This window comes from Macrosteles quadrilineatus, unplaced genomic scaffold (assembly GCF_028750875.1).
Source record: "Macrosteles quadrilineatus isolate MER2022 unplaced genomic scaffold, UCM_ALF_1.0 Scaffold_188__1_contigs__length_204418, whole genome shotgun sequence".
In the NCBI taxonomy this organism is placed as follows: Eukaryota; Metazoa; Arthropoda; class Insecta; order Hemiptera; family Cicadellidae; genus Macrosteles; species Macrosteles quadrilineatus.
Window position 1 is genome coordinate 110,622 of NW_026542781.1, and position 18,229 is coordinate 128,850.

Genomic DNA, 18,229 nt, shown 5'->3' on the forward strand with positions numbered 1-18,229 from the left:
GCTGGGAAACAGATCATACATTGTTGAAGTAAATGGGAGAAAGTTGCGTCGTAATTCGTGGTATATTCGACCCTTCATTGAACGTACCAGAACCAGGATATTCAAAGCTCCAAAAAAATTAGATTTGTGAAAAGGGGCATGTTTGGTTAAAAGTATTCCTTTATCTGTGTATAATCATATGTCATATTATGTTATTATTGTTATTGTTTACATTTGAAGTTGTACACAGATTGAGTTCAGTAATAAAGATACTTTTGTCTATTAAACAAGGTCTTACCATGAGTACTACGGTAATAGCTTATTCCCTATAGGGGAAATTCGCAAAAATTAGTAAATTGTACATAAAATTGTAAATTTATAATTCCCATGTTATTCTTATGGAGAATAAAGTTAACCGTTGTAGTTTGCTTGTTTATGGATATATTTTGATTGAACTTAGAAAATTTATTTATTTTAGACTACCGGTAAGCTATGAATATTTTACCAAAAACATACTTTATTACCTGCCATGTAACAGCAAACCTAGGTACTCGTTAAACCTAATGTTTTTTAAATGGATCTAAGTGGAAATCCAATCAGGAAAATTGATATTCGATTAGCTTGCAGGTTTGCTGTGGAGGGAGCATTTATTTTTTACTGTGGTCTATACCATTAGTTCTTTAACAGTTTTGCCAACAGTTATTCAGAGTCCAGAATTTGCCTTTAGAGCTGTTTTGTTACTTCTGTTATATGTTGTCAGTACCTATCTAAAGCTGTTCATATTTTGAAATTTTCAACCAAAAGAATCATATTGTTGCCCTTTGTTATTAAACCTTGTAACTTTTGTATTCTATTATTGAATATCATAGAACCCACCTTATTTAGTTGAAACAGCTGTCAAGATTCTTTGACGAACCTACAATAACCTTACCCTTTAAATACGTTTTGTGGATAATTGTAACAATTAAATCTGAAATAACATAATGGTAGTAAATTAACGGAAAAGGCCCTTTAAATGTTTTAGCCTACTACTGCAAATCTTTAGTGATAACTGCCCACTCTCCTGTATTATGTCATGTTTGAAATCATATATCAGTTGGCTTTATATCAGAGTTGGGTTTCCAAGCATGTCGGTAGGTTTTAAATAATACCAGCTAAAAATGCTGATATAGGTCAGACAGGAAAATCAAATATTATGCACCTTATATGTTGATAGCTTTGACTGCAAAGAGATTTATAGAGAGAGACTCACCTTTGGTTTGCTGGGGGCTTCACCTCTCAGGTCCCCTTTTTAGTTATAGAGAATTGTAGGAAATTACCTTGGGGACATCTTGAAATTGAAATATTGTTTTACTGAGTAAAATGCCAATAATAAGTAGGTAAACACTGAGCACTGCAGAAGTAGGTAAAAAACTGTTAAAGGAGTCCTTATATTTATCTATTTAAGGGAGGGGGGTCATGGTTGCAATTTTAAATTTCATATTTCTCAAGTATTAGCCCTCTTAGCATTTCTCAAGTCTCTATTGTACATTTTGAAGTTATTAACACAATATAAGCTGCACATTATCCAAAAGAGGTTTTATATTTGTGAGGGGGGGGGTTGGCAATAAAAGGTTACGTTAAAGATTCAAAGATTTTGAGTTTACGTTCTAAGATTCAAAGATTTTGAGTTTACGTTCTAAGATTCAAAGATTTTGAGTGTTAAAACTTAAGGCCAATAATCCTGCTAAATATCAAAGTATTTTGCCCATGATAATTTAGTCCAATGAAGTGTTTTTATTCAGAAATGTAGAAGTGCGATTTTGGGGGGAGGGGTTAAATTGTGTGATATTTGATATAAATTAATAAATTTTGGTTTTAAAAATAAGACCAGTACCTAACTGTAAAAGATGTCAAGTCCTTAGCACAATGAAAGTGGTTTAAGAATTGTTAGGGGGTTAGAGCTCAATTACTGTATTTGTTGGGAGGTACACATTTCTTAAATATTTTGGGTTAGTACCTCAGTCTAGCCATCCTACCAGATGCCAAATACCCAGCATGTGTGTTGTTGATGGGTGACAGTAATAGACCATATAGAATAGAATAGAATAGAAAGTGCTTTATTAAATACATATTATGTACAGTAGGCTACATGAAATGGGTACGATAAATTGATTCATGCACATACAACAATGGTCATACGACCGTCTGCTGGGTTGGCATAATGTCCTCATAATGTCCATTCAATATTAATGAAATAAAATTGTTCCACATAATCAACATACTAAGCACTAAAACAAAATAAAATAACACTTCTTAATGCAACACATATACATGCATATATACACATACACATGTATGCATACATACACATATATGTATACTCTAAACATATTTTAATGCAAAATTTTAAAAATTAAATTCCCTAACTAACTCCCATCTACGTTTCCATGCAATTTTAAAAAAAAACTTAAACTAATAATTAATTAGTCTAAAACTTAACAGTAATAGACCATTGCACACAGTGACAATAAGAAACAATTTGATTTTTTTCTATTGTCATTTCAAATATTTTTGAGGGGGTGAAAATTTTTAAATGTTAGGCTACTTTTGGGTTTTTAAGTTGGGAGCATGAAATGTACAAATATTTGTCCGAAAAGCAAGTTTAAAAATTAAAAACATGTGGAAAATCCAAGAAATTTTAAGAATGTAGGGCGTTTTTTTTTTGGGCAAATGGGTGAGATTTTCGGAAAACGCCCAATAGCATTTTGTATAAAAAATGTTATTCCTGACCATGAAAATTCTTTCAAATATTTGCTAGCTCTTAAACGTTATTAACTTAGTTGTAGGTAGCCATAAAAAAATGTACTTTATTAAATAAAAGAGTATTTTAAGGAATTTTGTTTTGGGGGTTAAAATTTAAAAATGTGACTTTTGGAAATTTAACCGTTAAAAACGGATGGTGTAATATATTGGTAAATTTCAAGTCTCAAGCTTGTTTTTAGGCTGAGAAATGGTTTCTTATCCCCATTCCAAAGTCAGAAACTTCCAATGTTATTTCCTATAAGAATAACGTGAGGGAAATTCTAAATTTAAGGGGATTAAAATTAAAAAATGCACCTTTTTAGGATTTTCCTTCAGAAACTTTCAATGTTATTTCCCATAAGAATAACATGGGCGAAATTATAAATTTAAGGGGGGTTAAAATAAAAATTGAAACATTTGTATCCCGAGTGATTGAGTGATTTGGTTACACATGAGGCTGTAGTTATAGAGATATGACCAACCTCTATGTAATGTTATAACTTTGACTATTGATGTTATACCTGAATTACCTATATTTATTTGTGCTATTCAGTATTGTATCTATACAAAGTTGTGAAGCATGCAAAATAAAAAATATAGGTTTACAACAAGAAGTTTTTTTACAAACTCCATTGTTTTTAATGTTAATGCGATTGAGGATAGGAGAGTTTAAATATTAGTAAATTAGCTTCAATTTTTAGTTAGTCTGTTAATTTAATTCAGGTAGGACTCAGAAAACATTTTAATTGGCCATTTGTTCTAGGGGTCAGTTGTGATTCATGTCTAAAAGGCAACTTTAGAGGACGACGTTACAAGTGTCTGATTTGCTATGATTACGATCTGTGCGCAACATGCTATGAGGCAGGTGCCACTTCCACCCGCCACACGACAGAGCATCCAATGCAATGCATTCTCACTCGCTCAGACTTTGGTAAATTTATTTAAACTTATAGCTAAGCTTATCTTATAGACTCCCTTTAGAATGAAACAAAAGTTGTGAACAACCACAGGATTTGAACTGGAAATGGAATTGAAACAAAGCAAAGTAGTAGGTAGGTATGATTGAAAACGAATTATGGTGTTACCTTCATTGAAAACTAATGATTGTAAACGACAACAACATAACTTAAACCATAGAAAAATAAAGCCCTACATAAACATTACAACACTCATAACAAAGATGAAATCATAAAGAAAGATAACAATGAAATAAAACGTGGTCATTCTTACCCTTCCACACATGCGTGTATAAGGTGCATTCAACAAGTTGCTATGATTACTGATCACCCCAATCGTATACCACTACTCCATTATGTCTTCATCAGCCCCTTGGCTAAAATCTATTGTCGTGACAGTGCATAACGGACAGATGAACAAGGCGTAGACGATTGTCAATGCCAACATTGACACCATCTTGCATCAACATTTCTTTGTTCTACTTCTACTTTATTTTCTACAAATAAACTGTAATGTCTCAAACACATTAATTTGGGAGCCAACTGCATTTACATACCCATTTGGGCCAAACCAGTTGAATAAAATAATGCATTTTATTACACAGATCGGAAGTAATTTTTCTTGAGGTAGTGTGATTTTGTAACAGTTATACAGGGTGAGTTTTAATTGTCCCCCCCCCCCAACTTTTTTCTACATTTTTTCAAATATCAATCCCAGACCACTTTCAAACATTGTTGGGTAGTAAGTACTTTATTTTGACAAGGTGGTCATTTCCAGCCGCCATCTTGGATCCGCCATATTGGATGCAAAATATTTTTTTTCAAATGTAAAGGTAGGGTTGTAACCCATTATTTCGAACTAGGTTTTTACCCTGATTGCAATGCCACAAACAGTTTTTAAAAATCTTGATCCATTCCAAAGTTATGAGGGGTTTTTAAAACTTTATTTGTAGTCCATTTTAACATTGTGCATTTACAAACCAAGACCATAATCTCAAAATAGTGCTAGATAAAGATGAGTATACACTACCAGTCATTGTCGACTTATTTTCACTTGGTTATGGCAGGTATATTTTTTTCGGCCACCATCTTGGATCCGCCATTTTGAAATGTGATAAATTATTTTAAATATGAAGGGGGTGTTGTGACCCATCATTTCGAACTAATTTTTTAAGCTGAACTCAATTCCATGATCCGTTTTTCATTTTCATATTTTGATTTTGAAATATTGAAATTTTTAACAAAAAAAATGCAATATTTCATAACTTGATAACAAAAAATGGATTGCGGCATTGAGTTTAGCTTAAAAAATGAATTCGAAATTATGGCTCACAACACCCCCTTCATATTTAAAATAATTTATCACATTTCAAAATGGCGGATCCAATATGGCGGCCAACAAAAAATACATCAATCATAACCAAGTGAAAATAGGTCGACAATGACTGGTAGTGTATGTTAAAATGGGCTAAAAATAAAGTTTTAAAAACCCCTCATAACTTTGGAATGGATCAAGATTTTTAAAAACAGTTTGTGGCATTGCAATCAGGGTAAAAATCTAGTTTGAAATAATGGGTCACAACCCAAGCTTTACATTTGAAAAAAATTTTGCATCCAATATGGCGGATCCAAGATGGCGGCCGGTAATGACCACCTTTTCAAAATGAAGTACTTACTACCCAACAATGTTTGGATGTGGTGTCTGGGATTGATATTTGAAAAAAATGTAAAAAAAAGTTGGGGGGGGGGGGAACAATTAAAACTCACCCTGTATAACTCGATTTAATTTGATTCTGGCCAAATGTTTATTTATGTTACCGGTATGCTTAGTATCTGAGATTTTTTTATACCGGTACCCGTCCCAAAAAAATAAAAATGTTTATTTTTACACTTTAAAACATCCTATATATATATATTAAAATTAAAACGAAACAGGGTTTTTTTATTTCACGATTCTGAATCAACCACTTGACGGGTTTTTATGATTTTTGTGTTAAAAGAAAGATAATTTTGAGAACTAGGGAATGTCGAAGCCATAATTTTAGTTTAGGGTTTCAGTTTTTTAGAAATTAAGTTTTAATTTTCAAAAAGTCTAGCAGCCGACGGATGAGTTAAAGTAGTTTTAGTAGTGGTTTAACTAGCAGCTGGTTCTAACTGTCATTGAAATGTTTACGTTACAAGTTGTTTGTATACAAAAATCGTCAGAGTTTGCCTACACACTATTTTACTTTAAAATACAGATTATTTTCTACCGTAAAAGATCTATATGTTATCAGGAGATTGTGTAATTTTGAACTAAACATTTTAAACGTATAATCAAGTTTTGTCATAAATGCAATCCGTCTAGCCTAAGTGTAAGTGCTTAATCCTTTAAGATATAAGTGGTTTACTTGTTGATACATCTTTTTCTAGATGTTTGAATATAAGTATGACTGCATACAGTACACATTTTATTCATAATGAAAATGTCAACCGGTGTAGTAGGTCTCCAGAAAACTTACGAGTAAGCTGCAGGGTGTCAGTAGAAACCAAAATCGATTCATACCATATCATAACTATCCCAGTAGTACTGTATGATTCAGAAACTTAAAAAAGGGGTACATTCCAAAAGTAGACCAAAAGGCTCGGATCTCGGATGGGCTGGGAAAGGCTTTGCATGGCGGAGAGAAGATACTTCAACTTTTAAAAGTGTATTCCAAGGAGTACTACAAGGTAGACGACCACTTGGAATACCAAGTAATGAAAGACATCTTCAGATTGGTATCTTCCTGTCTTCCTGTCATCCAGAAATGGCAGGGGATAGAAGAGAATGGGAGGCCAGGATCATTTAGAGGTTTCAGTGGCCAAGGTGGTAAAATAAGGTACGGTAAGTGATAGTAGAACGTCCTGTTTTCCAATGTACGTACTCGGACAACTAGCACATTTTATTTTATATACACCTGATTGGTCAGCTTTATTTTTATTAATCTTAGGTTTTAACTTATTTATAACTTTATTGCTGGTTCTGAAAGCTAGTTTAATTCCATGCTTTTTCAACTCATTCTTTAGGCATTATTATATTATATTCATCAATTCAGCTCAGGGGCTAAACCATGTCTATTGATAAATTAAATTGATCGAAACAAACAGTTTCCGCCCCCTATTATGGGTATTTTTTCACGTTCCGTGTTGTTTAAACCTAAAATTAGGACTTCCCTTTAAATCATTTCGCATGAAAACTAATACACAATTCAAAAATACAAAATTTACACCAAAACATAGGCTACAAATAATGTTTAAATACATTTGAAATTAAATAACGCATTGTGGTATTGTAAGTTAACAAAATAATACACTTTTCCCTGTTCGATATCGTGTCTGTTTTTAACAGAAACTCCTAGATTAATAATTATATACTGAAAGTGGGGTTATAAAAATAATAACAAATGTCTGACAACCACAGCTGACAAATCACTTATAAACTGTTTATTAATTCTTCAATTAGAATTGTATCTGGATGATTTGACCGTATGTGGAAAGGATCAAAAGGATCATGATGAGAATCTAAGAACATTTTTAGATGCTGTAACTAAGTATGGACTTGTAATCAACAACGAAAAGAGCAAGTTCAACCAGTCTTCAATAACCTTGTTGGGACATTTAGTTTCCCATAACTCTATTCGACCTGATCCAGATCGGCTAGAATCTCTACTGTCACTTCCTGTGCCCAAAGACCAAGTTTCACAAAGCGAGTCCTAGGATTTTTCGCTCATTATTCAAAATGGATACATCGGTTTTCTGATAAAATAAGAAACCTGACACAAGTCAATTCTTTTCCTTTGTCACAGGAAGCGGTTGCAGATTTTGAAGCCCTCAAACTTGACATTGCAAACTCAGTAATTACTTCTAGGAATGCGCAAGAGCCACTGGTAGTGGAGACTGACGCATCTGACATAGCCGTGGCAGCAACTTTAAGTCAAGATAATCGGCCAATCGCTTTTTTCTCACGGACTCTAAACAAATCTGAGAAGCTGTATTCAGCTGTTGAAAAAGAAGCCGTTGCCATTGTCGAAGCCCTTCAAAAATGGAAATCATTTCTTATCGGAAGAGACTTCAGATTATACACGGATCAGCAAGCTTTATCATTTATCTTTGACAAGAGGCATACAAGCAAAATCAAGAACGATAAAGTTATGAGATGGCGACTAGAGCTAACACCTTATCAATATGAAATAGTGTACCGACCTGGTAGGGAGAATGTAAAGCAGATACGCTCTCTCGGGCATGTGCGGTTCGCTGGGACAATGCTAAGTTGTTTGAATTACACAAATCTCTCTGCCATCCGGGAGTCACTCGAATGTTTCATTGGATTAAAACTAAAAATCTAAACTACACTCTGGATGATGTAAAAAGGATGACGTCAGCTTGTCAAACATGTGCAGAAGTGAAGCCAAGATTTCACCAATTCCAAGGCAAATTGATAAAGGCAACCACTCCCTTCGAACGTCTAAATATTGACTTTAAGGGCCCTCTTCCATCAACAACCAGAAACCGTTACCTTTTAACCATGGTGGACGAGTATTCTCGTTTTGTATTTGCTTACCCCTGTAAGGACATTAGTTCAGCAACAGTTATCAGATGTTTTTCAGATCTATTTTTTATGTTTGGAGCCCTGTCCTTTGTACATTCAGATAGAGGTTCATCTTTCATGTCGCGAGAGCTGACGGACTTTCTTCAAAAGTACGGAGTAGCTACAAGTCATACGACACCTTATAACCCTAGAGGGAACTCTCAGATTGAACGCTTCAATGGAACAATATGGCGAACCATCCTACTAGCTTTGAAAAACCACAACCTGCCAGTTGCTGCATGGGAAGAAGTATTACAGGAGGCACTTCACTCAGTCAGATCTCTTTTATGCACTGCAACAAATTGCACACCGCACGAAAGATTCTTTATACATAGCAGAAGATCTACCAATGGAGACTCCTTACCATCTTGGCTATCCGCTCCTGGTCCTGTCCTGCTTAGAAAGTTTGTAAGATCTAATAAATATGATGACCTTGTGGTGCCAGTTCAACTTTTGGAATCAAATCCACAGTACGCTCTCGTCCGAAGAAGAGATGGGTCAGAATCACAAGTATCCCTGAGACATCTTGCACCCGCTGGCCTACCTCCTGGTGATCTACCTCATGAAGACAACACTACTGAGAGAGAGATTGTTGAAAATATAAATTCAGACATTGACCACAATGAAGTTCAAAATGAAACTCAACAAACGGTATCTCAGACCCCACCTTCAGAGACGGCTGTGGGGGAACTACGTCCAAAGAGGAATGTCAAGCCTCCGTCATATCTAAAGGATTACATATGCTATACCTACCTTGAAAACTAGTGGGGGAAATGTGGTGATGTGAACATTATCACCTGATAATATTTATTATTTGATTTGTTTGTAAATATTGTATTTGTTCTTAACTAAAACATGGTTGTAATTTTGAATGAATAAAAGCCATACTTTTGGTTTACTAAGTCTTTCTTACAACAGTATCTAATGCTAAAGGAACGTCCTGTTTTCCAATGTACGTACTCGGACAACTAGCACATTTTAGCGAATTTCCCATATAGGGAATAAGCTATTACCGTAGGTCTCATGGTAAGACCTAGACCCGGGACCGATTTACTTTTTCGTTTTGAGGTCCCCAGAGGGCAAAAACACCATCCGTTCAAATTCATATATATATATATATTTATATATATATATATATATATATATATATATATTTATATATGTGTCCGTTAGCGCGATAACTCGAGCAAAATTGATCCGATTTTGATGAAATTTGGTACAAACGTGTAAACCTACGTTAATTCGAACGAGTTCGCGAACCAGCATAATCGGACCATGGGATCAGGGGTTTATGGGGGGTTTTATGGGGTAAAAATGGGTTTTTCTAATTTTTGACCCTAAAAACTTTAAATTTCTAAATTTCTCTCTAGACCATTTTGAAGAGCTTAAAAAAACAAATAATTTAGTATATTGAAGTGTTTTTGAATGTTCATTGACTACGGAGAAAATTAAAAAAATTGTAAATTTAAAATTCCCATGTTATTCTTATGGAGAATAAATAAACTGTTCTAGTTTGCTTGTTTATGGATATATTTTAATCAAATTTGGCAATTTGGTTTATTTCATACTAAGCTATCAATATTTCAATTGAAAAAACACACCTCAACATCTTCCCCGTAGCAGCAAACCTAACTACTCACTAAAATTAATGTTATTTAAATAGGAAATAAATCTGAAAATTTATAGGGAATATTTTAGTAGAAATCAAGCTAAATGGAAATTCGCTTAGTATGCAGGTTTGCTGCGACGGGGGTATTATTTTATATACACCTGATTGGTCAGCTTTATTTTTATTAATCTTAGGTTTTAACTTATTTATAACTTTATTGCTGGTTCTGAAAGCTAGTTTAATTCCATGCTTTTTCAACTCATTCTTTAGGCATTATTATATTATATTCATCAATTCAGCTCAGGGGCTAAACCATGTCTATTGATAAATTAAATTGATCGAAACAAACAGTTTCCGCCCCCTATTATGGGTATTTTTTCACGTTCCGTGTTGTTTAAACCTAAAATTAGGACTTCCCTTCAAATCATTTCGCATGAAAACTAATACACAATTCAAAAATACAAAATTTACACCAAAACATAGGCTACAAATAATGTTTAAATACATTTGAAATTAAATAACGCATTGTGGTATTGTAAGTTAACAAAATAATACACTTTTCCCTGTTCGATATCGTGTCTGTTTTTAACAGAAACTCCTAGATTAATAATTATATACTGAAAGTGGGGTTATAAAAATAATAACAAATGTCTGACAACCACAGCTGACAAATCACTTATAAACTGTTTATTAATTCTTCAATTAGAATTGTATTGACTCGACCTTTGAAGGGCTGTAGGTCTCAGCCCTTAGAAAAAACATAAATTCTAAGGAAGTTCGGCAAATCTACACATTATCCTCTTTAATTTGAGTCATAAATCTTGTAGATCGGTCCAGTAATGACTGAGAAAACGCACCTACAACTGTGTATTAAATATATAAATATATAGATATATAGATTGTTATATTGTTGTGAGTTCAAAATTGGAAATAAAAAAAGAGTGTTGAAAGTAGCTCTCTGATTTAAGGGGGTTTTAAGCTTTTTACTATCTTAAATCTAAATGTTGATGTGATTCCAACAGTTGTGGCAAACAGCTCTTACGGTAGCAAGAAACTTTACAGGCAACCAGTGTCTTGCCAGCACAAACATATGGTGGAAATGTATTAAGTTTGGTCCATTTAAAAGAAGATTTAGGCTAAAATTGTATTTAAAAATTACAAGCTGTTGGCCCGTCCTACGTACGGGAATCGAGTACTCAATTAAAACTGAATATGATTCAGAACAACTAGTTTACAACTTGGTGGCCGATTCACACACACTGGCTTTGAGTACAGTAGCTACATACCACCTTCAACTGCATAGATTCAACAGATTTAGGTTGATTTTAACAAATCCGTGGACGTTTGATTTCATATTAGAAGCAGCTAGTGATACTTGTCCACTTTCATTATACATTTTAATTTTGTTTAACTGAACAAACTTCAAGTTTACAAAGCTTGATGTACTCCCGGTGTCTATTAAGCAATTTGCTTTCAGGCCATTCACTTTAGCTTCAACTGTAGAGTCCTTCAATACAGATGTATTATGTGTAGTTGCTATTAGTGCAGCTGATGTACTAGACGTCTTCTGTTTTACTTTAAAATGTTGAGTTGGATTACTTTTACAGACTCTCGCATAATGCCCTGTCTTGTTACATTTCCCACAAGTTGCTTCTCTGGCTGGACAGCGATCTCTAGAGTGTCTATCATGCCCACAAAAATAACACTTGCCATCAACATCTTTAATAGCGGAAACAGTCGCTTCTTCCTTTTGTTGTAGTGGGAATTCGTACTGACAAGCTTGCTTTGCCAATTCATTCGTTGCACAAGTTTGCATTCCGTACATAGATTTTGGATAGCTCTCGACTTGAGCTTGAGCCATTTCAAGAGCTCTAGACTGTTCCACTGCTTCAGCTAGGTCTAAAGTTTTATTTTCAAATAGTCTCTGTCGTATGTATGACGAGGCTAAGCCATTGATAAAAGCATCACGAATGTAGTGATCCCTGTATTGAATCGCATTAACAGCTTCAAAAACGCAATCTTGGCTCAAAAGTTTCAGTTCCGACACATATTTGTCAATAGTCTCATCTTGTTGCTGTTTTCTAGTCATTACTAAATATCTTGAGAATATTTCATTCTTTTGTTTGATGTAAATAGAGTTAAGAACTCTCAAAGCGTCTTGGTAAGTTTCAGATTCCTTGATAAATTTATAAGTAGTAAAAGATAATCGATTAGTTAGTAGTTTCAGTTTGTCCTTGTCTTCAACGAATTCTGTCATGGTTAGAAAGTCTTCGAATGTTTGTAACCAGTGCGTCCATTCCTCTGAGGCAGTTGGAGATTCCGGGTCAATTTGCAATTTGTCTGGTCTAAGGAATTTCTCCATTGTAATGTAGCACTAACTGAGTTTATCAATGAATGAATAAAATTGTTGTAAGAAAGACTTAGTAAACCAAAAGTATGGCTTTTATTCATTCAAAATTACAACCATGTTTTAGTTAAGAACAAATACAATATTTACAAACAAATCAAATAATAAATATTATCAGGTGATAATGTTCACATCACCACAGATACAAAGAACATCGCCCTAACGGAAAAACTGACAAACAAAAATCGACTTTCGCACAACACCTGGTTGACAATAATCACGACTTACTTGATTTGGACAATGGCTTAGAAATTCTGCATGCCTGTATTAATGGAAATAGACTAGACACCCTTGAGGAATATGAGATTTATAAAGCCCATAAAATAAAATACAACAATGAATCCATACTAAATGACCAACTACAATTTAAAGATTACTCTATTTTCAATAACATCATCAAACGAAGCAAGCCAAGGGATCAAAGTCCAAGAGATAATACCGCAACGGCTGGAACGAACTAGCAGTTGTCCAGTCAGCTTCCGTACACGTACTCATCATGTGCGCAACAGGCCTGTCTTTCGTTTTTTTATGTTTTAAATGTTTGTTATTGTGTTACGTGTGTGTATCAAGTTTGACGACGCCAAATCCGGTGGATGTATGTACCTGAGGATGGCATTTTGATGCCGAAACGGCCGTAATATATACGGAAACTACGGAGCTGTGACGAGGTAATTGTAAAATTATATTATAATTTAATTTATTCTCTACGGCCACCAGAACAATCATAGGGAAATCCGCTTGCAGGTTGTACAGAAAACTTCTAATGTGTGGGAAACATACAAACATTTTATCATAGATGATTAATCTTACTCAAGGTCAGTGTTTGGCGTTAAGCAGTACCAAACTTTACTTTCTAGTGGGGATGGACGAGATTGGATTTTTAGTTCGAGACGAGACGATACGAGATTTTTTATTTCTCATAAAATGTCGAGACGAGATCGAGACGAGATTTCTCTTCTCATACACAACGGGAAATGCACGTTCAAAAAATTTTTACCTGATTTTGTAACATTGTTAGATGACTGTTTAAATACTAAAATAATGATAATAGGCAAGAATATTTACAATCTTTCATTAAATAACATCAGCATAACATTTTTTTATTAATCACGCCTAACTTATTAAAAATGCCTACGATTAGGAAACAGTAGGTGATATCAGTTAGGATAGAGTTCAACTTATCCTAAAATAAAATAATTCATAAAATAAAAGCAATATTAATTTTTATAAAATAGTTACTTGTTTTCACTTTTTTTTTAGTAATAAAACATTCCTCACACTGCTTACACTTAACAAAACTTCTCAAATGTTATTAAAGTAATATTATTAAAATAATGAAAGTAATATTTACATTAAAAGAATTAAAGTAATATTTACATTAAAAGAATTAATTAAATAAGAACGCCTTCGAAAAGAAACGCAACTACAACACGCTCCTGTATTGCGGGTATTGCATTGACTTTCTGCAGGCGTTTTTAATTTTTTTTTTTTTTTTTTTTTTTTTTTTTTTTTTCTCGTCTCGATAAAAATCTCGGCCAAAAAGTAATCTCGTATCGTGTAACAAGATTGAAAATTTCCCGAAAATTTTCCGAAATTTCGAGACTTGACCATCCCTACTTTCTAGAGATGGCGAGTACGCTGGATATGTCAAACTACAATGTAAATTTTGTATTTTTGAAAAATGTGTTACTTTTCATGCGAAATTATCCAAAGGAAAGTGGTAATTGAGTTTAAGTTAGAGTATGGAACGTTAAATAATACCGATAGTAGGTGACGGAAACTGTTTGTTCCAATCAAAATCATTTATTCCACCACAACAATCATGGGAAATCCGCTTGCAAGTTGTAGAAATAATTGCTAATGAGTGGGATACATAAAAACATTTTATCGTAGGTGATTAATCTTACTCAAGATCAGTGTTTAACGTTCAACAGTACCAAACTTTACCTTCTCGAGATAGCGAGTACTCTGGATACGTGGAACTACAGTTTAAGTGGTTTAAATACCTGTAATGTTGATAATCCAATCGGTTGTGAAACAACTAGTTTCGGCTCACAAAGGAGCCTTCTTCAGGTTTTCCCAAGGACATTGTCACTTCTTCTGAAGGTCGTCAAAGATCACAATATTTACAAAACATAAAAAACATTTAAAAAACGTAACACGCATGCCTAGGCCTAGCTTTAACGATGTGACCGGCGGGAGTTTACGTCTAGACTGCCGGGCACTATGGTCGGTGCGTCTTATCAGTAACAGGTTGTTTGTGGGTATCATTCTTCTCCCTCTCCCTTTCCATTATTTCTATTGTAGTGTTGTAAATGAAATTAGATGCAAATGAAACTACAGTTTATCAGTGAACTATGCCCTCCTAACTATTTTTTCGAGTACACTAGGAAATTGCTTGAGAAACTGTCACTTACAATTTCGGTCCTGGCGAAAAAGTGTGTGACTTGATGTTTAAAGGCAAAGTTGAATCGGGTCATTACAGCGTTATACAACTTTATCATAATCCCCAGATTATGAAAAGTACAAAAAGAAAAAGAAAAAGTAAGTCATTAAATGTGTGTAAAGAGACAACCAGAAAAAAAAATGTGGAGAACCATGGAATTAAAAAGTAAATAGCTGTGATGGTGTTAAATATGCTCTGGAAGTTCCTAAAAATAAAACGCAGACTCTTTTGAATTGGGGTCGTTAAATTGGATTTCTCACTACTGCAAATCTATGAATATATTCTCCTTGTGTTGTCACAAGGGGAAGGTAAAATTAGCTCCTTATCAGCATTCTGAGTTCATAGAAAATCTTATCAATGGGGCTACATAGACTATAAATAAAGTATGTATCAAAAGAAACAAAAAAACGTTCAAAAAACTATTTGAATAATATAAGAACATACAACTCTGCAATTTGCAATGGGGAGTTTATAAATCTCACTTAGAAGAATCATCATTCTGCATATAGATTTAAGATCCAGGACTCCTTTTACCATCGGATTGGATCGTTTACCCTCTAACATCGTTTACCCTCTAGGCCTATCTGTTGTATGAGGGCTATCCAGAAAGTTGATTATGTTTTGGAATTAAACATAAACAAAGTCTTGGAAAAATATTTTATTGTATACAAATGAAAGACACACTTAAATTCTACTTTTCAACATAATCACCATTAAAATTAAGGCACTTGTCATAGCGACGAACGAGCTTAGAAATTCCTTCGTCGTAGAATTCGGCCGCCTGCGTCTTCAACCACTTGGTTACCTCTTCCTGTAGCTGTGGGTCGTCATCAAAACGCTGCATAGCCAGCCACTTCTTCATTGCTGGAAATAAGTGAAAGTCACTCGGTGCCAGGTCAGGACTGTGCGGCTGATGAGGAAACAACTCCCACCTAAAAGATTCAAGAACTTCACGAGTGACATTAGCCGTATGGGGCCAGGCGTTGTTGTGAATCAACAGGATCTTTGAGCTTAACTTTCCCCTGCGATTGTTTTGTATCGCTCTTTTAAGGTTTTGCAGAGTTTGGCAATATCTTTAAGAGTTTATTGTAGTTCCTCTTTCCAGGAAGTCTACAAAAATTACACCTTCCCTATCCCAAAAACCAGTCGCCATTACCTTCCGACATCGTTTGCATGCATTTCTTGGGTTGGGGGGAATCTGTGTGCCCCCACTGCATTGACAGCAATTTCGTCTTGCAGTTCACATGTTTAACCCATGTTTCGTCACCAGTAACGATGCGATCGAGTAGTGAGTCACCATCTTTATCGTAAGCGTCCAGAAACGTTAGTGCTGCAGCCATTTGCTGAGTTTTTTGACTCTTTCAAGATTTTCGGTACCCATCTTGCACAAAACTTGTGGTAACCAAGTTTTTCGGTTATGATCTCGTGCAACAAACTTCGTGAAATTTGTGGAAAACCCATAGAGAGTTCCGTGATTGTGAATTTTCAAATTTTACGGACTTCGGCATTGACTTTTTCGACAAGTTCAGCAGTCACAATGCTGGGTCTTCCACTTCACTCTTCGTCGTGAACGTTAGTTCGGCCATTTTCAAATTTTATGACCCGCCTACGCATTCCACCTTCAGTAATCATGTTTTCCCCATAAACTTCACATAGTTGCTGATAGATTTCTATCGGTTTACAGTTTTTTGCAGTTAAAATCCTTATAACTGCACGCACTCCACAGTTTGCGGCATTTTCAATTAACACAGACATTTTAAACTGTCACAGTAGCTCAACGAAGTACAGCAGAAACCTCTCACTAGCACAGCTAGATGCCGACTGAGCTGCATAATGAACTGACATCAAGATGGCCGCGCAAGCCCCACCCCTTGCGGATATAGACAAAAACGTAATATACTTTCTGGATAGCCCTCGTAGTTTCTCTACAGATTTCTTAGCTACGTGAAAAGCTAATGCTTAGTCCTTTTGGCTGTCCATCTCCTTGCCCATGTCATTGTCGTTTACTTCAGTCAGTTGACAACATGGGTTCAAACACTTCTGAGTCATGTTTCGCTATGGATTCATATTGAGTACCTAGCTAAAACATCCATTAAAGCTTCAATCTTAGTTCAATCCTGATCTTCACTACTAATCAAACCTTCAAGTTCAGTCCTTGTTTTAGTGGATGTTCTTCTGATGACTCCTCTACTTCGATTTACTTTTGAGTTTTGATATATCCATTTTAGCACTGTTTTAGTCCTGTCACGGTTGCCAATAATGTTGGAATCACATCAACTTTTAGATTTAAATACCATAAAATAGTAAATGCTTTAAAAACTGTTAAATCAGAGAGCTATTACTTTCAACACACTTTTTTATTTCCAATTTTGAACTCACAACAATACAACAATGAGCATTTAAATCATAACTGAATCTTAGCAATGAAACAACAACAGCAAAGACTAAAGTTTATAAAATATTTAACAGCTGATTCAAATTATTACCCTAGCTGTATTTAATAAACTGACAACCTCTAACAACAACTATTGAATTGATTTTTTCAGATTTGTACTACGGCGGAGAGGCCCTGACAGTTGAGCAGCCTCAGTCGTTCACTTGTCCGTACTGTGGCAAAATGGGATTTACAGAAACAGCTTTGCAAGAGCATGTCACTTCCGATCACTCTGAGACTTCGTTTGAAGTGGTAAATAACTTTGCGTCTTACCCTGTAAAGTGTTACTGGCCTCAATCGTTTGACAGCATGTTTACAGAATTGTTTTTCACAGGTATGCCCCGTGTGTGCTGCCTTGCCTGGGGGTGAACCCAACTTAGTGACTGATGATTTTGCTGGACATCTTACATTGGAACATCGCAGTGGTCCGAGGGATCTCATATCCTTCCTGATATCCTTTACAACACATCTAATTTACATTTAGTCAAAAGAAATAGTAAATGTAGTCTCTTTAAGAATTAGAAAATGACAATGATTTGGTACAAACAAAATTTTTACAATTTTATCTACTTCTCAAAATATTTTTCTGTAAGGTCAGTCTTTTGAAAATCCAAATTTTCAACCTGCTAAAAAATCTGAAATTGTTGAGAAATATTGTTGAGAAGTATATTGAAATATACTTCTTGAAATATTTTGGAAAGGTCAGTCTTTTGAAAATCCAATTTTTCAACTTGTAAAAAAATCTCAAGTTGTTGAAAAATATTTTGCAGGGTTTAAGCTCATAAATGAGAGAAAACATACTTAGAATAAAAGCCTAAAATGGGTAAAAAATATTTCAGTTTTTTAAGCATGATTATTATTGATGCTTTAAATTTGAAAAACCTAGTATATGTTTATGTGTTAACCCTTTGAGGTTTAATATTTTTTTCATTTTTGGGCCAGTATTGGTCGCCATTCGAGCAGTGGGGAAAATGGCACCCGGCGACCTATACTCGCCATTTGTCC

The 18,229-nt window shown here is 34.7% G+C and overlaps 1 protein-coding gene across 2 annotated transcripts in view; it reads left to right on the top strand.

Annotated features, from left to right (window-relative positions):
• The window catches only part of LOC128982205 (E3 ubiquitin-protein ligase KCMF1-like), an 83,266-nt gene that overhangs the window by 16,251 nt on the left and 48,786 nt on the right, over nt 1-18,229 (top strand). For both annotated transcript variants that reach the window (XM_054401268.1, XM_054401267.1), the window contains exons 2-4: nt 3,527-3,694; nt 17,337-17,476; nt 17,559-17,675. In XM_054401268.1, coding sequence (XP_054257243.1) covers nt 3,527-3,694; nt 17,337-17,476; nt 17,559-17,675 — 425 coding nt within the window. The remainder of the gene's footprint in view (nt 1-3,526; nt 3,695-17,336; nt 17,477-17,558; nt 17,676-18,229) is intronic.